Source organism: Leucopleurus acutus (assembly GCF_964270905.1).
Source record: "Leucopleurus acutus genome assembly, chromosome: 21".
Classification (NCBI taxonomy): Eukaryota; Metazoa; Chordata; class Mammalia; order Artiodactyla; family Delphinidae; genus Leucopleurus; species Leucopleurus acutus.
Window position 1 is genome coordinate 16851850 of NC_139163.1, and position 26573 is coordinate 16878422.

Consider the following 26573-nt stretch of genomic DNA (forward strand, 5'->3'; position numbering starts at 1 on the left):
AAACAACCAACAGGGAGGGAACCCAGCCCCACCCATCAGCAGTCAAGCAGATTAAAGTTTTACTGAGCTCTGCCGACCAGAGCAACAGTCAGCTCTACCCACCACCAGTCCCTCCCATCAGGAAACTTGCACAAGCCTCTTAGATAGCATCATCCACCACAGGGCAGACAGCAGAAGCAAGAAAAACTACAGTCCTGCAGCCTGTGGAACAAAAACCACAATCACAGATAGACAAGATGAAAAGGCAGAGGACTATGTACCAGATGAAGGAACAACATAAAACCCCAGAAAAACAACTAAATGAAGTGGAGATAGGCAACCTTCCAGAAAAAGAATTCAGAATAATGATAGTGAAGACAATCCAGGACCTCAGAAAAAGAATAAAGGCAAAGATTGAGAAGGTGCAAGAAATGTTTAACAAAGATCTAGAAGAATTAAAGAACAAACAAACAGAGATGAACAATACAATAACTAAAATGAAAAATACACTAGAAGGAAACAGCAGCAGAATAACTGAGGCAGAAGAATGGATAAGTGATCTGGAAGACGGAATGGTAGAATTAACTGCCACTGAAGAGAATAAAGAAAAAAGAATGAAGACAGCTTAAGAGACTTCTGGGACAACATTAAACACAACATTCGCACTATAGGGGGCGCAGACAGAGAAGAGAGAGAGAAAGGACCTGAGAAAATATTTGAAGAGATTATAGTTTAAAACTTCGCTAACATGGGAAAGGAAATAGCCACCCAAGTCCAGGAAGCGCAGTGAGTCCCATACAGGATAAACCCAAGGAGAAACATGCCGAGACACATAGTAATCAAATTGGCCAAAATTAAAGACAAAGAAAAATTATTGAAAGCAGCAAGGGAAAAATGACAAATAACATAGAAGGGAACTCCCATAAGGTTAACAGCTGAATTCTCAGCAGAAATTCACAAGCCAGAAGGGAGTGGCATGATACACCTAAAGTGATGAAAGGGAAGAACCTACAGCCAAGATTACTCTACCTGGCAAGGATCTCATTCAGATTCGACGGAGAAATCAAAAGCTTTACAGACAAGCAAAAGCTAAGAGAATTCAGCACCACCAAACCAGCTCTACAACAAATGCTAAGGGAACTTCTCTAAGTGGAAAACACAAGAGAAGCAAAGAACCTACAAAAACAAACCCAAAACAATTAAGAAAATGGTCATAGGAACATACATATCGATAATTACCTTAAACGTGAATGGATTAAATGCTCCAACCAAAAGACACAGGCTCGCTAAATGGATACAAAAACATGACCCATCTATATGCTGTCTATAAGAGATCCACTTCAGACCTAGGGACAAATACAGACTGAAAGTGAGGGGATGGAAAAAGATACTCCATGCAAATGGAAATCAAAAGAAAGCTGAAGTAGCTTTCAGCTACTCATATCAGATAAAATAGACTTTAAAATAAAGAATGTGGGCTTCCCTGGTGGCGCAGTCGTTGAGAGTCCGCCTGCCGATGCAGGGGACACAGGTTCGTGCCCCGGTCCGGGAAGATCCCACATGCTGCGGAGTGGCTGCGCCCGTGAGCCATGGCTGCTGAGCCTGCGTGTCTAGAGCCTGTGCTCCGCAACGGGAGAGGCCACAACAGTGAGAGGCCCACATACCCGAAAGAAAGGAAGGAAGGAAGGGAGGAAGGGAGGAAGGCAGGAAAGAATGTTACAAGAGACAAGGAAGGATGCTATGTAATGATCAAGGGATCAATCCAAGAAGAAGATATAGCAATTATAAATACATATGCACCCAACATAGGAGCACCTCAATACATAAGGCAACTGCTAATAGCTATAAAAGAGGAAATTGACAGTAACACAATAATAGTGGGGGACTTTAACACCTCACTTACACCAATGGACAGATCATCCAAAATGAAAATAAATAAGGAAAGAGAAGCTTTAAATGACACAATAGACCAGGTAGATTTAATTGATATTTATAGGACATTCCATCCAAAAACAGCAGATTACACTTTCTTCTCAAGTGCATACGGAACATTCTCCAGGATAGATCATATCTTGGGTCACAAATCAAGCCTTAGTAAAATGTAAGAAAATTGAAATCATATCAGGCACCTTTCTGACCTCAACACTATGAGATTAGAAGTCAATTACAGGGATAAATACATAAAAAACACAAACACATGGAGGCTAAACAATATGTTACTAAATAACCAAGAGATCACTGAAGAAATCAAAGAGGAAATCAAAAAATACCTAGAGACAAATGACAATGAAAACACAACGATCAAAACCTGTGGGATGCAGCAAAAGCAGTTCTAAGAGGGAAGTTTATAGCTGTACAAGCCTACCTCAAGAAACAAGAAAAATCTCAAACAATCTAACCTTGCACCTAAAGGAACTAGAGAAAGATGAACAAACAAAACCCAAAGTGAGCAGAAGGAAAGAAATCATAAAGATCAGAGCAGAAATAAATTAAATAGAAACAAAGAAAACAATAGCAAATATCAATAAAACTAAAAGCTGGTTCTCTGAAAAGATAAACAAAATTGATAAACCATTAGCCAGACTCATCAAGAAAAAGAGGGAGAGGACTCAAATCAATAAAATTAGAAATGGAAAAGGAGAAGTTACAACAGACACTGCAGAAATACAAAGCATCCTAAGAGACTACTACAGGCAACTCTTTGCCAATAAAATGGACAACCTGGAAGAAATGGACAAATTCTTAGAAAGGCATAACATTCCTTGCCAGACTTAACCAGGAAGAAATAGAAAATATGAACAGACCAATCACAACTAATGAAATTGAAACTGTGATTAAAAATCTTCCAACAAACAAAAGTCCAGGAACAGATGGTTTCACAGGTGAAGTCTGTCAAACATTTAGAGAAGAGCTAACACCCATCCTTCTCAAACTCTTCCAAAAAATTGCAGAGGAAGGAACACTGCCAAACTCATTCTATGAGGCCACCATCACCCTGATACCAAAACCAGACAAAGATACTACAAAAAAAGAAAATTACAGACCAATATCACTGATGAATGTAGATGCAAAAATCCTCAGCAAAATACTAGCAAACAGAATCTAACAACACATTAAAAGGATCATACACCATGGTGAAGTGGGATTTATCCCACGGATGCAAGGATTCTTCAATACATGCAAATCAATCAATGTGATACACCATATTAACAAATGGAAGAATAAAAACCATATGATCATCTCAATAGATGCAGAAAAAGCTTTTGACAAAATTCAACACCCATGTATGATAAAAACTCTCCAGAAAGTGGGCATAGAGGGAACCTACCTCACCATAATAAAAGCCAGATACGACGAACCCACAGCAAACATCATTCTCAATGGTGAAAAACTGAAATGAAAGCATTTCCTCTAAGATCAGGAACGAGACAAAGATGTCCACTCTCACCACTGTTATTCAACATAGTTTTGGAAGTCCTAGCCATGGCAATCAGAGGAGAAAAAGAAATACAAGGAATACAAATTGGAAAAGAAGAAGTAAAACTGTCACTGTTTGCAGATGACATTATACTGTACATAGAGAATCCTAAGAATGCCACCAGAAAACTAGTAGAGCTAATCAATGAATTTGATAAAGTTGCAGGATACAAAATCAGTGCACAGAAATCTCTTGCATTCCAATACACTAATGATGAAAAATCTGAAAGAGAGATTAAGGAAACATTCCTATTTACCATTGCAACAAAAAGAATAAAATACCTAGGAATAAACCTACCTCGGGAGACAAAAGACCTGTATGCAGAAAACTATAAGTCACTGATGAAAGAAATTAAAGATGATACCAACAGATAGATATACCATGTTCTTGGATTGGAAGAATCAGTATTGTGAAAATGACCAAACTATCCAAAGCAATCTACAGATTCAGTCCAATCCCTATCAAATTACCAATGGCATTTTTTAACAGAACTAGAAGAAAAAAATCTTAAAATTTGTATGGAGACACAAAAGACCCCGAATAGCCAAAGCATTCTTGAGGGAAAACAACAGAGCTGGAGGAATCAGACTCCCTGACTTCAGACTATACTACAAAGCTACAGTAATCAAGACAATATGGTACTGGCACAAAAACAGAAACATAGATCAATGGAACAAGATAGAAAGCCCAGAGATGAACCCACGCACCTATGGTCAACTAATCTGTTACAAAGGAGGCAAGGATATACAATGGAGAAAAGACAGTCTCTTCAATAAGTGGTGCTGGGAAAACTGGACTGCTACATGAAAAAGAATGAAATTAGAACACTCCCTAACACCATACACAAAAATAAACTCAAAATGGATTAAAGACCTCAATGTAAGACCAGGCACTAAAAAACTCTTAGAGGAAAACATAGGAAGGACACTTTTTGACATAAATCACAGCAAGATCTGTTTTGATCCACCTCCTAGAGTAATGGAAATAAAAACAAAACTAGGGCTTCCCTGGTAGCGCAGTGGTTGAAAGTCTGCCTGCCGATGCAGGGGACGCAGGTTCGTGTCCCGGTCCGGGAAGATCCCACATGCCACGGAGCGGCTGGACCCATGAGCCATGGCTGCTGAGCCTGCGCGTCCGGAGCCTGTGCTCCACAGCGGGGGAGTCCACAATAGTGAGAGGCCTGCGTACCACAAAAAATAAATAAATAATAAATAAAACAATAAACAAATGGGACCTGATGAAACTTCAAAGGTTTTGCACAGCCAAGAAAACCATAGACAAGACAAAAAGAAAACCCTCAGAATGGGAGAAAATATTTGCAAAGGAATCATCAGACAAAGGATTAATCTCCAAAATATATAAACAGCTCATGCAGCTCAATATTAAAGAAACAGGTAACCCAATCCAAAAATGGGCAGAAGACCTGAACAGATATTTCTCCAAAGGAGACATACAGAAGGCCAAGAAGCACATGAGAAGCTGCTCAACATCACTCATTATTAGAGAAATGCAAATCAAAACAACAATGAGTTATCACTTCACACCAGTTAGAATGGGCATCATCAGAAAATCTACAAACAACAAATGCTGGAGAGGGTATGGAGAAAAGGGACCCCTCTTGCACTGTTGGTGGGAATGTAAATTGATACAGCCACTATGGAGAACAGTATGGAGGTTCCTTAAAAAACTAAAAATAGGGCTTCCCTGGTTGCGCAGTGGTTGAGAGTCCGCCTGCCGATGCAAGGGACACGGGTTCGTGCCCCAGTCCGGGAAGATCCCACATGCCACGGAGCAGCTGGGCCCGTGAGCCATGGGCGCTGAGCCTGTGTATCCGGAGCCTATGCTCCACAACAGGGGAGGCCACAACAGTGATAGGCCTGCGTACCGAAAAAAAAAAAAAAAAACTAAATATAGAATTACCATATGATCCAGCAATCCCACTACTGGGCATATTCCCAGAGAACACCAGTATTTTAAAAAGACAAATGCACCCCAGTGTTCATTTCAGCACTGTTTACAATATCCAGGTCATGGAAGCAACCTAAATGCCCATTGACAGACAAGTGGATAAAGAAGTTGTGGTATATATATACAATGGAGTATTACTCCGCCATAAAAAGGAACGAAATTGGGTCATTTGTTGAGACGTGGATGGATCTAGAGACTGTCATACAGAGGAAAATAAGTCAGAAAGAGAAAAACAAATATTGTATATTAATGCATGTATGTGGAACCTAGAAAAATGGTACAGATGAACCGGTTTGCAGGGCGGAAGTTGAGACACAGATGTAGAGAACAAACATATGGACACCAAGGGGGGAAAGCCGTGGGGGGCTGGGGATGGTGGTGTGATGAATTGGGAGATTGCAATTGACATGTATCCGCTGATGTATAAAATCTATGACTAATAAGAACCTGCTGTATAAAAAAAAAAAGTAAAATTCAAAAAAAAAAATAATAATACCAATGCTATGGAACTTCCCTGGCAGTCCAGTGGTTAAGAATGCGAGCTCCCGATGCAGGGGGCACAGGTTCAGTTCCTGGTTGGGGAACTAATAAGATCCCACGTGCTGCACAGCACAGCCTAAATAGATAAATAAATACCGATGCTGCTAAGTATTTTTTGCATATTTCATGTAATCTTCACTGCTCTCGTAAGGTAAATACTCTTTATTTCTCTAGGAAATTGAGGTGCAGATGTTAAATACTGAAATACTTTAGAAAAGTGTTGAATGAGAAGTGAAACATGGGATTATAGTTAGCCAAAATCATAGTAAGCTTTAGCTATTAAAATAATTTTCTGAATCAGATTAATAACAGTTTTGTCAAAGAATTCTGATGAGTGGAGATTTTACTGTAGAGAGGCTTCTGGGGTCTTCCCACTCCCACTTAATCATAATCCTCTGCTGTAATGAGTTTGTCCTCTCCATTTTTACTTTGGAATCCTATACTGAAAAAGAATCAGGAGTTCATCGCAGATATAGGGGCATGTTTTGGGTTTTGTTGGAAGTTACACGGGGAGAAGCAGCTGATTGGAGTTCACAGGTAGAACACGTATCTTATGACGGTGCCACCAACGTGCCTGCGTCCAGCGGGCTGCTGATTTATCATTGCTACTAGACGAGGAAATCCAAATGCGTGCTGGCGGAGAAGCGAGGGAGTTGTAGCCCCTGCCATAACAGGAGGAACAGTCATTATTTTACTGAATTGTGGGACAGAATTTCACGTGTGAAATTATGGTTAGAAGCTGAATTCATTTGTTTTTATATAAAGCTTTTTTCTGGGATTTAAGTGTTACAGTGTTTAATATAGATATCAGCTACTAAGGAAATGGGAGGTTGAAAGTGCTTTGAGAAAAACAAAATTCAATCTTGCGATTTGGTTTAGATGTATGTTTCCAGAATTGCCTGTGCTTTCCTTTTCTGTCTAAATCACGACGTGAGTGGCTTCTGGTTAACAGTTTCATAGAACCGTATACATACGCCCAGGCCCCAAGCTCAGCAACGTGAATCAAGTAATTATTCATGACTCTAGAAGTATAAATAGGACTGCAATTCTTGACTTTTAGGAACTAACTCATACTCCCTTAACCCATCCCCGCTGTACACATAAGTCTGGATTTATGTCTGTATATTTAAGAGCCTGGTAACATTGTAGCACCCACCAGACCCCACCTTCTGCTTCTCTGAGGCAGGGCAGTAAGGGAGCAAATGCTGGCTATTTTTAGGCCACTTTAAGCTGATGAGACACTGACTGGCACACCCTTAGAGGCTATTTCAGTTCAGTAGCAAGTGCCAGAAGATAATGTTTCTGTGGCGGCAGAGAATAGTTGTAGAGTTCATCCATCAGGAATACGGCCCAAGTCCACTGGTACGGGAGTGGGTGTTGCTATATCCTCATAGTAGAAATTGCTGTGCGTAAACTGAGGAGTAGGACTTTGAGGAATGGGTATGATCAAACAGTGCTTGGGCTTGGACTTACTACAGAAGACTGAGTGTTGTAGTTTTTCTTATGTCAGGTTTCCGAAAGCAAGCTCATCACACGAGATGAATTGTGCCGAAACACAGCAGTAGAGGGCTGCCGCTGGCTCAGGCAAAACAGCGCCGTCTGTCCTGCTGTGGTAGCTTTTATTTAAGTATTATCTATGTTTACATTTTAAGACTTGTTTTCTTAACATTCCAGAAATGTCAAAGCAGCAACATATGCTTTTATTGATTATACAAGCAATAATGGGCTTTCTTGAAAACATGCCGTGCTTCGTCCTTGAGCGCAAAAGCAGCACAAGGACATTGCCTTGTGTTCCCACCATTCTGATTATACTGAAGTAGCACAAGGACATTTCCTTGCGTTCCCACCATTCTGATTATACTGAGGTAGCACAAGGACATTTCCTTGCGTTCCCACCATTCTGATTATACTGAAGTAGCACAAGGACATTTCCTTGCGTTCCCACCATTCTGATTATACTGAGGACATCTCATGGATCAGTGCCCAAAGCACTCAATGCTTATTCGCAGGCCCCTGGTTTGCCGGGGTGGGGGTGGGGAGGCTCAAAACATCCAGGACTGTTTACAGTTCTGGCTTATTCACATGCCCCCGGTTTGCCAGGGGGGCTCAAAGCAATCAGGACTGTTTGCAGTCTGGCTTATTCGCCAGCCCCCAGTTTGCTGGGCGGGGGGAGCTCATGGGTCACATCTCCTTTCCATGTCCTCAGTTATTCCACTGCAACTGAGAAGAGAGGAAAGAGAGGAAGTACAGTAGGAAGAGTAGCATGACCGAGGGAATGGTAAAGTTTCTTGAAGCCAGTCATGGGAAGCTCATACACTGTGTTGCCACTCCGGGGGCTTAAAAAGGACCTTACTGAAGCCAGCGCTGGAGTCAGTGGGTTGACAGTAGTGTTAAGACCGTCTAAGAGGGAATTCTGAGACTGGGAAACCAACTGGGGAAGTGCCCAGAGCCTAGACTAAATCTTTGTTGAGATTTAGGAGGGAAAAAAGGGCAGATATTTTCCAGCAGTGATATTCAGTTTACGTATAGCTCTTGAGCCAAAGTTGATTATTTTGCCTATCACCACAACACATTAACCTTCTAGAACATATAATTCTATGCTAGGATTTCTAAAATGTCTTGTGATTGTATATACAACATAGGGCAGAAGCGCTGGGTGGGAAATGAGCTTTTTCTACGAGTTTTGGTTTGAGTACCAGTTTCTCTATTGTTATTAAGAATATGTCTCTAACATATCCATATAGATGTAACTGTCTGACCATCATCAAAAAACTGCTTTTAACATTTCAAGATGATACACCTCTCATTACAGCTATAGGGGTCCGGTTCCGTGGTACACTATAAATCTCGATTTACCACCGTACAAAAGATGGCATGAATTGATGGTTGACAAGGCACCAGCGGTATGCTATGATTCTTAAATCTTTTGTTTCTGACTTTACTGGATATAATTGCATTGGAAAGAACACGTCATGATATTATGTACCAAGTAATTTAAGAATCTGCTTTCCATGGTTCTCTGCCATTTACAATAAATGATAGTAGAGGAAAGATGTCATTTCTCTGTAGCGTCTTGCTCTTTTTACTAGCCTTTGCCTTTGTTTCTTTAGCTCATACCATATGCATCATCTAAATGGTTAATCAAATGTCATGTTAAAGATGTGTTTACATATACGTTTTTAAATAGTACTCCTCTATTTAGCTGCATATGGGTAAGTCAGAAGGTCTAGATCTGTTTTCATTATACCAGTATTAATCTTAAATGTCAACACTTCTTTATGTCTCTTATCAACTTTTAAATTTATTTTTCAGCTAAAAGTTATAGTGAATTCCCTGAAAAATATGATAAATGCATTTGAGCCAAGTGGAAAAATTGTGCAGTTAGTGGATCAAAAGTTGGTAAGAAATATTATTTCCTACAGTAAATGTTAAACACACACAGGTACACATATACACACACGAGTTCAGCAAAGGCTCTGTTATTTATTTAAAGGCATAATTTGGACAAGTGTGCTTTTATTCCAGACTACTGTCAAAACTTCAGAGGGACTTAAAATTCTGGGGCTTGGTAATATTACAGTAATAGGACATAAAATAGCATGGCAAATTTTGGCAGTTAGCTGCTCTTTAATGTTTTCTGAAAGTATGAACTGTTTTACAGAGCATTGGGCAAATATCCGTGTTTCATCTGGGAGTACAGCATTTCCTTCTGTGATGTGTACTTAGGTTTGCAAGTTCACTATTGAAAATTTGGGTTTTTCTTAAGTACTTTGCCTGAGCATGTCAAGACACTGAGCGATGTTCTAGATATGACCAAATGACACGCTCAGCCCAGCCCTGCCCCTCAGTAGCTGTGACCATTGAAACGCACTTGGGTTGTGTGTTTCGTGTCTTTGTGCGTTCACCAGACCATTTCATTTCTTGGTCCTGCAGGAAGATTCCATTTCTCAGACCCTTTATTTATTTAGATGAAACCAGTAGAAAATCTAGGGCCTGGGCCCTAGAGCCCCCAGAGAGATCCTCATCACCCTCTTTCAGTCTTTGCTTTGGGGAAAGGATTGGGGAGGAAACCAAGGCCCTAGGGCAGATGTTTTAACCTCAATAGTGATGACATGTGGGATTGGATAATACTTTGTCGTGGGCACTGTCTGTGCATTGTAGGGTGTTGAGCAGCGTCCTTGGCCTCGACTCACTGGATGCCAGTAGCACCCCTTCAGTTGTGACAACCAAAAATGTCTCTAGACTTCACCAGATCTTCCCGGGAGGAAAGCCATCCCCGGTTGAGAATCATTGTCCTAGAGGCTGGACGTTCCGGGCATACCATTCCTATGACGCTTGTACCTGCCAGCCACCAAACCTGTTATTCCTCATGTTTATGCTCTCAGAGCCTTTGATTAAGGCTATCCTTTATGTTCATACTCACCAGACTTCCCCAAAATACAAATGTTGGCAGAAGCAGTAGCAGAAGAGGCCCCCAGATGCCCCAGGTGCCCTAATCCCCCTAACCTGCGTGTCAGCAGGGAGGGCAGCATGCAGAAGGTTTAAGTGCCCAGACTTCGCAATCAGACATTAGGGGTTTTGTTTGTTCTTTAAACATTGGATTTTAAGGTTAGATCAGTCACACACTAGCTGTGTGTCCTTCGACAAGTTTCTTAACATATGCAACTTCAAATTCTCTCCAGGGAGAATTTACTAATAATACATATTTCATATGGTGGTTGTGAGGATTAAACGACTTACTGTATGTAAAGCCCAGTGCTTGCATGTAAAAAATGGTAAACAACTGTTCAGTAAGTCATTTTCGTTTGTTAAATTGGCAGGAGTGTTCCACTTGTGCAATGCTTTGAATTCCTAGGCAAAAAAATGATTTGCCTAGTTAGATAACATTACATATAATTACCAAGTTAGTGAAAAATGAGACTTGCAAATCTTAAACACATTATCTTAGCAAGAGGCTGTAAGCTTAATTCTTTATCTAATTGTTAGTGAATAGTTGCAGTTGAGAATAAAAGTATATATGAATGGGTAAAGAGGATGTGGCATATGTATACATACAATGGAATAATAGCCATAAAAAAGAATGAAATCCTGCCATTTGTGACAACATGGAAAGACCTAGACGGTATTATGCTAAGTGAAATAAGTCAGAGGAGGACAGATACTGTATGTTGTCACTTACATGTGGAATTTAAAAAACTGAACAAACGTTAAGAAAACAGAAACAGAGTCATACATACAGAGAATAAACAGGTAGTTGCCAGAGGGGAGAGGGGTTGGGGGGAGGAGAGGAACAGGTGAGGGAGATTAAGAGGTACAAACTTAAAGTTACAAAATAAAAGAGTCATGGTATAAAATGCACAGTGTGGGGAATATAATTAATAATAATAATTTAACGTCTTTTTATGGTGACAGATATAACTAGACTTGATCATTTTTAAATGTATAGAATATTGAATCACCGTGTTGTGTACTGGGAGCTAACATAGTGTTAGTAGGTCAATTATACTTCAAAAACAAAGTAACTCATAGAAAAAGAGATCAGATTTGGGAAGGTGGATTGGATGAAGGTGGTCAAAAGGTACAAACTTCAGTTACAAGATAAATAAGTACTAGAGATGTAATGTACAGCATGATGATTGTAATTAACTCTGCTGTGTGTTACATATGAAAGTTGTTGAAGGAGAAAATCCCAAGAGTTCTCATCACAAGAAAAAAATTTGTTTCTTTTTTTAAAAATTTTATATTTATTTGAGATGATGGATGTTCACTGAATTTATTTTGGTAATCACTTAATGACATATATAAATCAGACCATGCAAAAGAAGTATGTATGTCCACCATTGAATTTGCTCATGTGTCCGTTGTTTGCTAACAGGATGTGGTAATGCATCTCAGCCTAAGATTGGCTGTTAACCTTACAAATGTTTTGTGAATCACTAGAATACAGATTTGTTGCTATTAGTGTGGGAAGGGAATAGTACATTAGTACCCCTCATCCTTGGGAGATACATTCCAAGACCCCCAGTGGATGCCTGAAACTGTAGATAGTACTGAACCCTATGTGTACTTTGTTTTTTTCCTATAAGTACATACCTATAAGTTTAATTTTTAAATTAGGCACAGTAGGAGATTAACAACAACTAATAATAAAATAGAACAATTATAACAGTACAGTGTAATAAAAGTCACGTGAATGTGCCCTCTCTCTCAAGCTATCATACTGTCCTGTACTCACCCTTCTTCTTTGTGACGATGTGAGATGATTAAATGCTTACATGATGAGATGAAGTGAGGTGAATGAAGTGGGCATTGTGACGTACCATTAGGCTACTAGTGACCTGACGTTACTTCAGAAGCAGGAGCATCTGCTTCTGGTGATCCTGGATCATCAAGCCGTGACAAAGCTGATGGTTGAATGTCAGGAGCAGACAGTGTCAGTGGTTGGGGACCCCAGGTGGGACAGGGTAGGATGGCAGGAGATTTCATCGTGCCACTCAGAATAGCATGCAGTTTAGTACTCATGAATTGTTTACTTCTGGGATCTTCCATTTAATATTTTTGGGCTGTGGTTGACCATGGGTAACAAACCTCAGACAGCAAAACCACGGTCAAGGAAGGACAGCAGTAATGAGGGTGTGATGTTAATGGCTAGAGGGCAAGTTTGAGCAGAGATGAGGAATGCTTGTTGTGATGTTCCTGTGTTGTGAGCCATGTTAGGACATCCAAGTGGAATTATTCTAGTTCATCTCTCTAGAGAATAGGGTGAACTATAAGGCAGGAAAAAACAATCTGAGAATCATAGGTCTCTGCCTAGTACTTGAGATGAGTTTATGGGGTACACAAGCAAGAGTTATAGGGGCCCAATATTGAGTATTACATAGAATCTTTTAGAAATACATGATGTGAAAGTGCTTTCAAAAGTAAGCTTTGATCATCTATTATGGCAGCAATAGCTAGTACAAATTATATGTAAAAGAACCAAATCTCAAAGCCACACTTTAGGCTGAATGACTGTTAGTGTATTTGTTTTTCAGCCTGGTCTACTTGGCAACTTTCCTGGGCCTTTCGAGGAGGAAATGAAGGGGATTGCAGCAGTTACTGAAATACCTTTAGGTAAAGTTCACCTGGCAGCTTTTTTCTTTTTGTGGTACGCGGGCCTCTCATTGTTGTGGCCTCTCCCGTTGTGGAGCACAGGCTCCGGACGCGCAGGCTCAGCGGCCATGGCTCACGGGCCCAGCCGCTCCGCGGCATGTGGGATCTTCCCGGACCAGGGCGCGAACCCGTGTCCCCTGCATGGGCAGGCGGACTCTCAACCACTGCGCCACCAGGGAAGCCCCCACTTGGCAGCTTTTAAAACATTGAATAAAGTACTTAAAATTTTTTTTATTGAGGTATGGTATACATACAATAAAGTGCACAGATCTTAAGTATACAGCGCAATAGAGGTTTTTAAATGCATACATGCGTGTAATCACAGCTCAGAACAAGATACAGAAACAAATTCCAGCAATCCAGCATGCTCCATCCTGCACTTTCGCACAGTTCTGAGTCCCCTGTTAACCACTGTTCTGACTTCACTGTAGATTAATTTTGCCTCTTGAACGTCTTACAAACAGAGCCAAACAGTATGAACTGTTGTCTGGTTTCTTGCACTTATCATTATAGGTAGTAGGCTATTGTATGAATAGGATATTTTTTGTTTCCAGATTTGGGATATTAAGAATAAAGCAGTTATGAACACTCTTGTACATGTCCTTTGATGGGCATACGCACTCATTTCTCTGCGATATGTCCTGGGTCATAGGGTAGCTATATGTTTAGCCTTGTACACTCTGCCAGCCAGTTTTCCAAAGTGATTGTACCCATTGACAGTCAACCTAGTACAAGAGTTTTCGTTTTCTCCACTTGCTAAGTCTCCACGTGATAGTCTCAGGCTTTTATTTGGTCCACTTTGTCGAGTGTGTTATATTTGCCCATTATTGTTTAATTTGCATTTCCCTGATGACTAATAAGATTGAACAGTTTTTTGACCTTTTCCTTTCTTCCTTGCTTTCTTCTTCCCTTCCTCCCTCCCTCCCTCCTTCCTTCCTTCATTGTGCTTGTTAAATCTAATGCCCATTTTTATTGGTTTGAAGGAATTCTTTATATGTCTACTGATACAGGTCCTTTGTCAGATATATGTATGCCAAACCTTCTCCCACACTGTAGCTTGCATTTATTTTCTTATTGGTGTCTTTTGATGAACAGAAATTCTTAATTTTAATGCAGTCCAATTTTTCAGTTTTTTGATGGGTAGTGCTTTTTATGCCCATTTAAGTGATCTTTGCCTACCCCCAAACATATTCTTCTGTGTTTTCTTCTGTATGTTTTTGTTTACTTTTTTCATATAGGCCCATTGTGTATCTTGAATTAACTTTTGCATATGATATGAATTATGGATCAAGGTTCAAGTTTTCTCCAATTGACAATACCGTTTATTAAAAAGACTATCATTCCCTCAGTAAATTGCAGTGGTGCCTTTGATATAAATCACATGATTGCGTGTATCTGATTCTATTTGGGGACTTTCCACCTAGTTTCATTTGTCTGTTTGTCTTTTCTTACACCAATACTATGCTACTGCAATTACTAAAGCTTTATAGTAAGTCTTAATATTACGTACTGTAAGTTTTCTTTGTTTTTTTCTTTAAAATTCTCTTAGGTAGTCTAGACCCTTTGCATTTCCACATAAATTTTAGAATCAACTTGACAAAAGAACCTACTGATATTTTCAGTGGGATTATAATACTGAGTTTTCCAAGCCACAAACTTGGTATATGAGATTTCAGCATTTATTTAGGTTATTGATTTCTCTGAGCAGTATTTTTTTATTTTCAGGGAAGAGGTCTTGCATATCATTCATTCATCAGATCCTTTGTTATATCATTTATCATATTCTTCATATTCATTATATCCTTAAATTAAGTATTGATGTTTTTGGAAGCTGTTTCTAAAATTTCCATTTCCAATTTATAGCACTTAATTTAATGAAAAATACTTTTTCTGTCGCCCCAAAAGTTTTATTTTTAAGCCATCAAATCAATAGAGTTCTTATTTTAAGTAAACTCTATATACCTTGGTTTTACAAGAGATGACTGAGAATTTCTAAAAATCAATAGTATTTATCAACAAAAGTGGCTAGATTTTTTTTGTTTTTGCTTCTTTAAAAAGATAATTAACATACTAGAAATATGTTTTTTCAGTCTATATGAGAAATATCTTTAATTCCTTTATTATGTAAAGGACTCTAGCAAATGAATACCACGTATAACTCAAGAGAAAAATGGATTGAGAAGATTAACAGATGAGTCATAATAAAATAAGAGTGGAATTTCACCAAAATAGAAATCAAATGGAAATAAAATAAACATTAGGGTGGGAAAAAAAACCTATTAAGCTTAACATGTTAACATGAAATGGAACAGAGAAAAAGTGTGTTGTATACCTTCAAATTAAAAGCTGAGTGGTATTATTATTGTACAGGTTAGGAAAAATGTTCAAAAATTAAAAATGTTTTACAATGGAATTTCTTGATAAGCTCAGCACTTATTTTACTGTCTCTTTTCTCACCTTAGAAATATTAGTCACACTCTAAAAACCTGAGCAAAATACATTTTCCGCATCCAACCAAGACCCAGATGTATTAAATTATCATATTTGAGCCCTCCAAAGAAAACTAAAATGAAGCATATTGTCGAAAATATGGACATTATGTTGCCGTATAATTCCAACGTGCCCAGATGTTCAGCTTGCCCAATAGTTGCTTCTCTGGGGACTCATTTTATCTTGAATCTGCAGAAAGTACAGGCTACTGAGACACCTGCACCCAACCAGCCATTCAGACTCAACTCAGACTGTCTGCGGACACTTACGTATGCCCAGGCAGAAACTCACACGGCGATGATATTTCAACCTTTTCTTTCTTTTTTTTTTTTTTTACATCTTTTTTGGAGTATAATTGCTTTACAATGGTGTGTTAGTTTCTGCTTTATAACAAAGTGAATCAGTTATACATATACACATGTTCCCATATCTCCTCCCTCTTGCGTCTCCCTCCCTCCCACCCTCCCCTTCCCACCCCTCCAGGCGGTCACAAAGCAGAGCTGGTCTCCCTGTGCTTTGGGGCTGCTTCCCACTAGCTATATACCCTATGTTTGGTAGTGATATATGTCCATGCCTCTCTCTCGCCTTGTCACAGCTTACCCTTCCCCCTCCCCATATCTCAACCTTTTCTTAAAAAAAGAATTTTCTAACAATGTCATAGTTCTATATATTGACCAAAAGTTTCCTGTCTTTTCTCACAGGAGAGATTATTTCATTCAATATTTTCTATGAATTTTTTACCATTTGTACTTCAATAATAACAGAAGACAAAGAAGGTAAATAAATGTGTGCTGAGGGAAGGTGGGTGGTACAAGGTACAAAGTAGAAGAAAAATCTTTAACTAAATGAAATTAGAACTTGTAAAATACAGGCTTGCTATGTAAATACCATGTGCATGTTGCGTATGGTTTTATAGATCTTGGTAAGTTTTTGAAAGTGAATTGAAAGCTGTTCTTATTTTAAGACCACTGTAATGCCTATTAAAGTTTAATTCAGGTATGCAAAACTCTTGGAAGAAGTGTTTCAGGATTATAAACATTCTTACTATTCTTCATAGTCTACTTATACCCCTATTTATGATTTGATATAAGTACTCACAGGGGCAGGACAGACTTTCTCCCATCATTTTCCAGCCAAGGGACCCTGTGCTCACTTTTCCATGTTTTTCCTGACAAGTGCCCAGTGTACAAGGCACAGGATGATTTACCCTGATTCACTCTTAGTTTTGACCTGTTCTCTGGGTATAGCTGTAGGTGACAATACCTGAAGGGAAGCATGTTGGTAAGTTGCATTAGATGAGGCTGAGATAGCTGTGTCTGAGTAGGACTGTGTCATAGTGAACCACAAAATGACCACCTACCCTTGTCCCATATTCCAGTCTCAGTTCTCTGGAACCCTCTGCTCTCAGATATTGGGGGGGAATCTGGCCAGTGTGACAGGGACAGCAGTTTGATCTTGTTACAGCCTATGATATCAGATGCTGCTTAATTCTTATTGTTGGATTGAACAGTTGGGAATATCACTTAAACAAAATTAAGTGTCCAGCTTTGGTTTAGAATCAGTCATACTGTCGTAATTGCTGTTACATGTCTCTTCTGCTTACTTTGAATTAGGTCATCTACTACATGCACGAAACATGGATTTTGGAGTATTTCTTGGGTAAGTAAAACATGTGGTGTGTCTCAGTCCCTGAGAAGAGTAGGTTGTATTATACTGATGAAAAGTAAGTCCCAAGTCATTCCCAGAATATGACCAGAAGTAGAGATCCTAGATTCCGTAGTTTTGAGACCAGGTGGGCACACTCTTATTCATTTATTTGAGAGTTTGTAGCTGAGGTGCACCCAGTGGACAGAAATCTGGAGCATGCTTGAAGGCCCTAGATGCACATCTAGTTTATTGCTTAGAAGGAAGAGTAGCATTCTATTTCATGTGTCTTCTTGACCTTTCTGAAAAAAATATAACAGGGCTTTGTAATTAGAGACCTAAATACTAACCTGGGGTTTGCTAATATAGGCTGTGCCATGTTGGGGGAGTTACTTAACTTCTCTGAGCCTCAGTTTTATCATGTGGAAAATGGAGGCTAAAACTACCCATACTGAAAAATCCTTGTGAGGATTGATCATTAGGGATTAGGTAGATAAAGCACATGGTATAATGCCTGACCATCATTATCATATTCATCATTATCATTCATCATATTATTCATATCATATGAATAATATGATATGAATGATATGATTCATATGATATGATTCATATCATATCATTCATCATATTATCATTGTTATCAAATGTCAACTGAAATTTGTCTTTTGTAGGTGGAATGTAAACAATAATACCTGGGTCGTAACTGAGGAACTAAAACCTTTAACAGTGAATTTGGACTTCCAAAGAAACAATAAAACTGTCTTCAAGGCGGCAGGCTTTGCTGGCTATGTGGGCATGTTAACAGGATTCAAACCAGTAAGGAATCTGTTGTTACATAATTTTACAGGTAGCTCTCTGTGAAAGGTGGAGTCTAAGGAAATGAGGACCTAAAAAGAATATGAAGCCCCAGTTCATCGCATTGTACTTGTTGTTACCTTCCTTCTTAGGTTTGAGCTCACATGGTAGAGAAGAGTAGGAAGCGGGGGTTTCAGAGCCTTTTGTGGAGATAAAGCATGTGGTGGGTCTCAAGGGCTGGGAGTGTAAATCTGGAATCTGGCCATGGGTCTGCCCCTCAAGCAAGTTAGTCATTAAGTCTCTGCACTTAAGTTTCCTGGTCAGAAAATTGTGGCCAACAGCATCCCACCTACTTTTCTCACGCAGTATATGTGAAAAATGCCTTGAACTTCTAAAAAAGCTCTGTTAATAGAAGGTGATAGTATCATGGTTTTGATTTTCCTCCCCCCACCCCGGCTCAATTTCCCGATCCAGGACCTGATATAACAGTGTAAAATAGCACAGTGAGGGGGCCTTAAACAGGATGGCTGAGGTTTCTGACATTGCTTGGTTTTCTTTTCAGGGACTACTTAGTCTTACGCTCAATGAACGTTTCAGTACAAATGGCGGTTTTATGGGTGAGTAGAGAGTTCTTAAATAAAATGGGAATTTCATAGCTGTTTTAAGAGGAGGGCTAGACTGTGCCTTCTGGTTAATAGTTTAATGTCTTCTAGGACCTGTGACACTGTGTGTGTTTGATCTCTTCCAGGTGTCATAGAATGGATTTTGGGAAAGAAAGATGCCAAGTGGATAGGGTTTATCATTAGATCAGTTCTGGAAAATAGCACAAGGTAATCTGGTTGCTTTATTATCAGATTTAATATTTATTATTTTTTTCTTGAGATACAGTTGACATACTAGTTTAAGATGTACTACAAGATGTTTAGATACTTGTATATATGGCATAATGATTACCACAATAAGTCTAGTTAACATCCATCATCACCTCACATAGTTACACATTTCGTTTTCCTTTTTTTTTTTCTTTTCTTTTTTTATTTTTTTGCGGTGTGCGGGCCTCTCACCGCTGTGGCCTCTCCCGTTGCGGAGCACAGGCTCCAGACGCACAGGCTCAGCGGCCATGGCTCACGGGCCTAGCCGCTCCACGGCATGTGGGATCTTCCCGGACCAGGGCATGAACTCATGGCCCCTGCATTGGCAGGCAGACTCTCAACCACTGTGCCACCAGGGAAGCCCTCTTTTTCCTTTTGAGGAGAACTTTTAAGATTTCCTTTCTTTGCAACTTTCAAATATGCAGTACAGTATTATTAACTGTATACACTATGATATACATTACATCCCCAGGACTTATTTTATAACTGGAAGTTTGTAGCTTTTTGACACTTCACCCGTTTTGCCCACCTGTCACCACCCGCCCCCAGTCAACCACCAGTTTGTTCTCTGTATCTATGAATTCCTTTTGTTTGTTTTTTGATTCCACTTATAAGTGTGATCACATGGTATTTGTCTTTCTCTGTCTGATTTATTTCATTTAGCAAAATGCTCTCAAGGTCCATCCATGTTGTCACAAATGGCAAGATTTCATTCTCTTTTTTTGGCTAAGTAATACTCTTGTATATGTACCACATCTTCTTTATCCATTCGTCCTTAGATGGACACTTAGGTTGTTTCCATAACTTGGCTTATTGTAAATAGTGCTGTGGTAAATGTGGGGCTGCAGACATCTTTCTGAGTTCATGTTTTCATGTCCTTCAGATAAACACTTGGAAGTGGGATTGGTGGTGGTGGTAATGGTGGTTTTAGCTTTTTGAGGAACCTCCATACTGGTGGTTTCATAGTGGCTACACCAATTTACATTCCCACAAACAGTGCACAAGGGTTCCCTTTTCTCCACACCCTGGCCAACACTTGTTACCGCTTGTCTCTTTGATAATAGCCAGTCTGACATGTGAGATGATACCTTATCGTGGCTTTGACTTGCATTTCCCACCTTCTCATGCACCTGTTGGCCATCTTTGGAAAAATGTCTATTCGGATTCTCTGTCCATTTTTTAACCAGGTTGTCTTTTTTTTTGCTATTGAGTGGTATGAGTTCCAGATATATTATGGATATTAACCCCTCCTCAGATAAATGATTTGCAAATATTTTCTCCCATTCACTAGGTTGCCTTTTCATTTTGTTGATGATTTTATTTGTTTAGAAGCTTTTTAGTTTGAGGTATTCCCACTTGTTTATTTTTGTCTTTGTTGCCTTTGTTTTGGTGTCAAATCCAAAAACTCATTGCCAGTGTCAGGGAGCTTATTGCCTGTGTTGTCCTTTAGGAGTTTTATGATTTCAGGTCTTACATTTAAGTCTTTAATCCATTTTGATTTTTGTGTATGGTGTAAGATAGTGGTTTGGTTTCATTCTTTTGCATGTAGCTGTGCAGTTTCCCAAACACCATTTATTGAAGAGACTGTCCTTCTCCAATGTATATTCTTGGTTCTTTTTTCATAACTTAATTATGGGCTCTCTATTCTGTTCTATTGATCTATGTGTCTGTTTTTATGCCAGTACCATTGTTTTGATTACTATAGCTTTGTAATACAGTGTGGAATATAGTTATTCTTTTTTTCAAGATTGCTTTGGCTATTCAGGGCCTTTTGTGATTCCACACAAATTTTAGGATTTTTCTATTTCTGTGAAAAATGCCTTTGGAATTTTGATAGGGATTGCAGTGAATCTGTAGCTTGTTTTGGGGTAGTTTGGACATTTTAACATTAATTCTTCCAGTCCATGACAGTGGAATATCTTTCTGTTTGTGTCTTCTTCTGCTTCTTTCAACAGTATCTTATAGTTCTCAGTGTACAGGTCTTTCACCTCCTTGGTTAAATTTATTCCCATGTATTTTATTCTTTTTTATAGAGATTTTTATATATGTATATAAATTTATTTATTTTATTTTTGGCTGCATTGGGTCTTCGTTGCTGTGTGTGGGCTTTCTCTAGTTGCGGTGAGCAGGCTTCTCGTTGCAGTGGCTTCTCTTGTTGCAGAGCACAGGCTTTAGGCACGGGCTTCAGTAGTTGTGGCTCGTGGACTCAGTAGTTGTGGCTCGTGGGCTCTAGAGCGCAGGCTCAGTAGTTGTAGTTGTGACATATGGGCTTAGTTGCTCCGCGGCATGTGGGATCTTCCCAGATCAGGGATCGAACCCGTGTTCCCTGCATTGGCAGGTGGATTCTTAACCACTGTGCCACCAGGGAAGCCCTATTTTATTCTTTTTAATGTAATTGTAAATGGGATTGTTTTCTTAATTTCTCTTTCTGATAGTTCGTTATTAGTGTATGGAACCACAACTGATTTTTGTATACTGATTTTGTGTCCTGCAACTTTACTGAATTTATTATTCCTAACAGTTTTTTTGGCAGAGTCTTTAGGGATTTCTATATAGAGTATTATGTCATCTGCAGAGAGTGACCATTTCAGTTCTTCCTTTCTGATTTGGATACCTTTTATTTCTTTTTCTTGCCTGATTACTCTGGCTAATACTGCCAATACTGTATTGAATAAAAAGGGCAAGAGTGGGCAACTTTGTCTTGTTCCTAATCTTAGAGAAAAAGCTTTTAGCTCTTCACTGCTGAGTATGATGTTAACTGTGGGCTTGTCATATATGGCCTTTATTATGTTGAGGTATGTTTCCTTTATACCCACTTTTTTGAGATGTTGAATAAATGGATGTTGAATTTTGTCAAATGCTTTTTCTGCATTTATTAAGATCATATTTTTATCCTTCATTTTGTTAATGGGTGTATCAAATTGATTTGTGGATGTTGAACCATCATTGCATCATGCTGTATGATCCTTTTAATATAGTTTATTTTAAATTACTCATATTAAAATATTTCCCAGCTTTATCTTCCACTGAGGAACTATTTCAGAATTTCTTAGGTGAACCTTTGACACTCATGGAATTCTTCATGTTTTGTATGTGTATGTTTATAGCAAGAAAATGAAATGGTTTATTTAAAAAGTTCTGGGGATAGTGCCCCTATGAAGGGCATCTATGAATTTTTCTTGGTGTAAAAAAAAATCCCCATCGGTACAGAAAATAAAAATTTGTATAGTAAAATCTTCATTTAGATCATAGTACCCCAATGCACATATGGTTACCTTATCTTTGATAAAGGAGGCAAGAATATACAGTGGAGAAAAGACAGCCTCTTCAGTAAGTGGTGCTGGGGAAACTGGACAGCTACATGTAAAAGAATGAAATTAGAACACTTTCTAACACCATACACAAAAATAAACTCAATATGGGTTAAAGACCTAAATGTAAGGCCAGACACTATAAAACTCTTCGAGGAAAACATAGGCAGAATACTCTATGACATAAATCACAGCAAGATCCTTTTTGACCCACCTCCTAGAGAAATGGAAATAAAAATAAACAAATGGGACCTAATGAAACTTCAAAGCTTTTACACAGCAAAGGAAACCATAAACAAGATGAAAAGACAACCCTCAGAATGGGAGAAAATATTTGCAAACGAATCAACGGACAAAGGGTTAATCTCCAAAATATACAAGCAGCTCATGCAACTCAATATCAAAAAAACAAACAGCCCAATCTAAAAATGGGCAGAAGACCTAAATAGACATTTCTCCAAAGAAGATACACAGATTGCCAACAAACACATGAAAGGATGCTCAACATCACTAATCATTAGAGAAATGCAAATCAAAACTACAATGAGGTTATCACCTCACACCGGTCAGAATGGCCATCATCAAAAAATCTACAAACAATAAAATACTGGAGAGGGTGTGGAGAAAAGTGGGAACCCTCCACTGTTGGTGGGAATGTAAATTGGTGCAGCCACTATGGGGAACAGTGTGGAGGTTCCTTAAAAAACTAAAAATAGAACTGCCATATATGACCCAGCAATACCACTGGGCATATACCCTGAGAAAACCGTAATTCAAAGAGTCATGTACCACAATGTTCATTGCAGCACTATTTACAATAGCCAGGACTTGGAAGCAACTTAAGTGTCCATCAAGAGATGAATGGATAAAGAAGATGTGGAACATATATACAATGGAATATTACTCAGCCATACAAAGAAACGAAGTTATTTGTAGTGAGGTGGATGGATCTAGAGTCTGTCATATAGAGTGAAGTAAGTCAGAAAGAGAATAATAAATACCATATGCTAACATATATATATGGAATCTAAATTTTTTTAAAAATGGTGCTGACAAACCTAGGGGCAGGACAGCAATAAAGACGCAGACATAGAGAATGTACTTGAGGATACAGGGAGGGGGAAGGGGAAGCTGGGACAAAGTGAGAGAGTGGCATGGACATACATACACTACCAAATGTAAAACAGATAGCTAGTGGGAAGCAGCTGCATAGCACAGGAAGATCAGCTCGGTGCTTTGTTACCACCTATTTTATATATATATATATATATATAAATTTATATTATTTTTCCTAGTTCTATTGTTGAGTGAAAGGTATAGACTATAAGGGTGAAAGGTGATCTCTTGAGACCGTTTTTTTTTGTCCTTCAGGTTAGAGGGAACATTTCAGATCTCAGTGTTTCACCACATAGGAGTCAGCGATTGTTTCTTCCTGAGCCATTGTTCACTATCCTTTTTAAAAAAAGGTGTTCCTCAGATATTTGTTTCCCTTTAGTTTCCACAGTTAAAAAATTCCCATTCCAAGTCGACTAAAAATGTTTCCTTTGTTTCAAATGTTTCTGTATAGTTATGAAGAAGCCAAGACTATATTGACCAAAACCAAAGTATTGGCCCCAGCATACTTTATCCTGGGAGGCAACAAGTCTGGGGAGGGTTGTGTGATTACACGAGACAGAGAACAGTCTTTGGATATATATGAGTAAGTACATTTGTTAAAGCAAAATAAGCAGACAGTAAAGCATAGACTGACGTGTGTACAGGTTTAAGGCATGAAACCTAGGAGGAATCTCTGTTTTTGTATCTAGACTCGACCCCAAGCAGGGTATATGGTATGTGGTGCAAACAAATTATGACCGTTGGAAAAATCCCTTCTTCCTTGATAATCGCAGAACACCTGCAAAGATGTGTCTAAACCAGACAACCCAAGAGGTACGTTCACAGTGTCATATACAGAAAGAAAGGGTGACTATTAAAGGTTATGTCCATTCTGGCATTTTTCATTGGCCTTTGAAGAATTTATAAACCTCCCATTAGTCATTGTCTCTGGACAGTCCCAATTGAGTTTCTGTTTTGTTTTTAATGTAAAGAGCAAAATTTTGCCGTACTTTTTCGTTTCTTAGTTAATGCTGGACACCACTCTGTGGAGTTGAATGGCAAGAATTCAAGAGGGGAGGAAGAGAAAGAAAGAAAATGTGATATATTAGAATCATCACCTGTAACAGTGACCCCAAGGGAAATTCTTTTATGGAGGAGGGGGGAGGTTGATTGAAGAATGTCTTGGTCTGATGACCCACTTGTGTGGATAAGGCTGCCAACATCTGTATTTAATATACTGAAAACAACTATTTTTGTGTTTTAGAATATCTCATTTGCAACCATGTACGATGTCCTGTCAACAAAACCTGTCCTCAACAAGGTATTTTTTTAAATAATTAATTAATTAATTTGCTTTTAGGAAAAGAATTTGATCCCATGTTTTATCTTTCCCTGTTGTCTTGGATTAATCAGAGCTAGAATCCCAAGTCATGTTCAGCTTAAGGCTGCTTTTTAAAATGTTTTTGTGACCAAAGCCGTAACTCTTGGAATGTGACAAAGAAGTTGGTCACTGCAGCTTGATAATGCAGTTTGGTCAGTGTTATTTCCAGCTTTTCTTACATGGCATTTGGACTGAGTCTAGCATGTCAGTCTTGACTTCTCCGTCTGGGGGGAACCGAATGTTGTATGCTGCACCTGATACTTGACAAAGTCTGAAGTATCTTTTCAGACAGCTTGCTTTCTTAGTGGATTAGGGTTTCTCTTAAACGTTATTACATCCTTTTATCTTATCCCTACTCTATAGCTAAAATATGCAAAAGTGTCCTAATCATCCAATTTGCCAGTAGCCCCTTCTTGTGTATTTCTGATCCTCTGATTTTCCCCATTTGTTCCTTCTCTTCTTTTCCTTGGTCCTTTTCCTAAACCCTCCCTGAAATCAGTGTGCCTCCGTCACCTCTGCCAGAACAAACTGTCCTGTTCGTTAGCATGTGACTGAGAACCTGGCCCTGAGGGAAGCCTTCCTTATGCCCACTGACCCCGCCATACTTCTCATGTTGCCCACACCATCTTCGTGTGAGCTCACGGTTGGGTTACTTACACATTCTGTGTGAGCTGGGTGTGTGCCTTCTGCATGTCTGCAGAGTTTCCCTCACTGCGTGAGAAATGCTTTCAGGATAAGGATAGCCAAAGCTAAACTGTTCATACTCCATAGTACACCATTCGTCTTTGTAAATTATGCATTGAGGAGGGTTAAGTGAGCCTGAAAGCTTTGGTGGTGAAGCAGTATACTGCTCAGAATTAAGACCTTGTAAAGAACTGAAGATTCTCTCCCATGCCTGTTTATATCATGACCTATTTTAGTTGTTATTGACTTATTAATTTTTTGGATCTTTATATTATATGATACTTATTTTGTATCTTTTCACATATATATTACATATTAATTATTTAACGTTAAGAAACTTCATAAGCAATTCCACAAGAAATGCTAATATGAGGCAGGTCATCTTAGAACTGAAAACATCCTCAAAGTAAAAATAACTTTTCTTTCAGTTGACGGTATACACAGCCTTGATAGACGTTACCAAAGGTCAATTTGAAACATACCTCCGGGACTGCCCAGACCCCTGTATAGGTTGGTGAGCACACACCTGGCCTATAGGGTGCGACCTGTATGACATCAAGATGGGAGCTCACACGGGGCTGAGAAGTACAGCCGTCTGATCTCCTTCAGAAGACTGAGACTGAGGACGGGTTCTCTTTGAGGTGCGAGCTTGTCCTGCTTGGTATGTTTACAATTCACAGGCTGTTTTTGCCGTAATGGTTGATTTTTCTTATATACAAATAACTCCTTTTAGTGAAGTACAACAATCATCCAGAACTTACTGTGGTTCATTTCAGTCTGATTCATTTGGGGATGGGGGGACTCACCCCCATGGAATAAAGCAAGATTCTCTGTGAGCACAGAATCCTGTACATCTGTGTAATAGTTAAATAGTCCACATTATTCAGTTTTTCACTTTTATTTACATATTTGTATGTTTTTGTCTTTTCTTCCTGGCTCTTACTATTAAAATTAATATACCATTGTTTTTGCTGTCTGTGACAGCAGTGTATTTCACTAATTTTGATTGGAGGGGGATGAGACAGGTATTCAGCTGTATGTTTCTCTTCATGGGCAGCACATGGGCTTTTGACTGAACAGAAGTATTTTCTGGGGTTCTTGAAGTAACCGCTTTGCAAGGCAGTCTTTTATACTCAGCATTGAAGTGTTTGCTTTTTCATAATTAACCTACCACCCACTAA

At 39.0% G+C, this 26573-nt stretch overlaps 1 protein-coding gene across 1 annotated transcript in view; it reads left to right on the plus strand.

The window, feature by feature from the left end:
* ASAH1 (N-acylsphingosine amidohydrolase 1) overlaps positions 1 to 26185 on the plus strand; it is a 46028-nt gene extending 19843 nt beyond the window's left edge. Inside the window, exons 3-14 of the mRNA XM_082863812.1 lie at positions 8778 to 8868; positions 9278 to 9364; positions 13000 to 13078; positions 16309 to 16383; positions 17221 to 17266; positions 17926 to 18070; positions 18612 to 18666; positions 18798 to 18879; positions 23800 to 23931; positions 24038 to 24161; positions 24592 to 24648; positions 25821 to 26185. Of these exons, the coding sequence (XP_082719938.1) occupies positions 8778 to 8868; positions 9278 to 9364; positions 13000 to 13078; positions 16309 to 16383; positions 17221 to 17266; positions 17926 to 18070; positions 18612 to 18666; positions 18798 to 18879; positions 23800 to 23931; positions 24038 to 24161; positions 24592 to 24648; positions 25821 to 25910 (1063 nt within the window). The 3' untranslated portion in view covers positions 25911 to 26185. The remainder of the gene's footprint in view (positions 1 to 8777; positions 8869 to 9277; positions 9365 to 12999; positions 13079 to 16308; positions 16384 to 17220; positions 17267 to 17925; positions 18071 to 18611; positions 18667 to 18797; positions 18880 to 23799; positions 23932 to 24037; positions 24162 to 24591; positions 24649 to 25820) is intronic.
* The last annotated feature ends 388 nt before the right edge of the window (positions 26186 to 26573 follow it).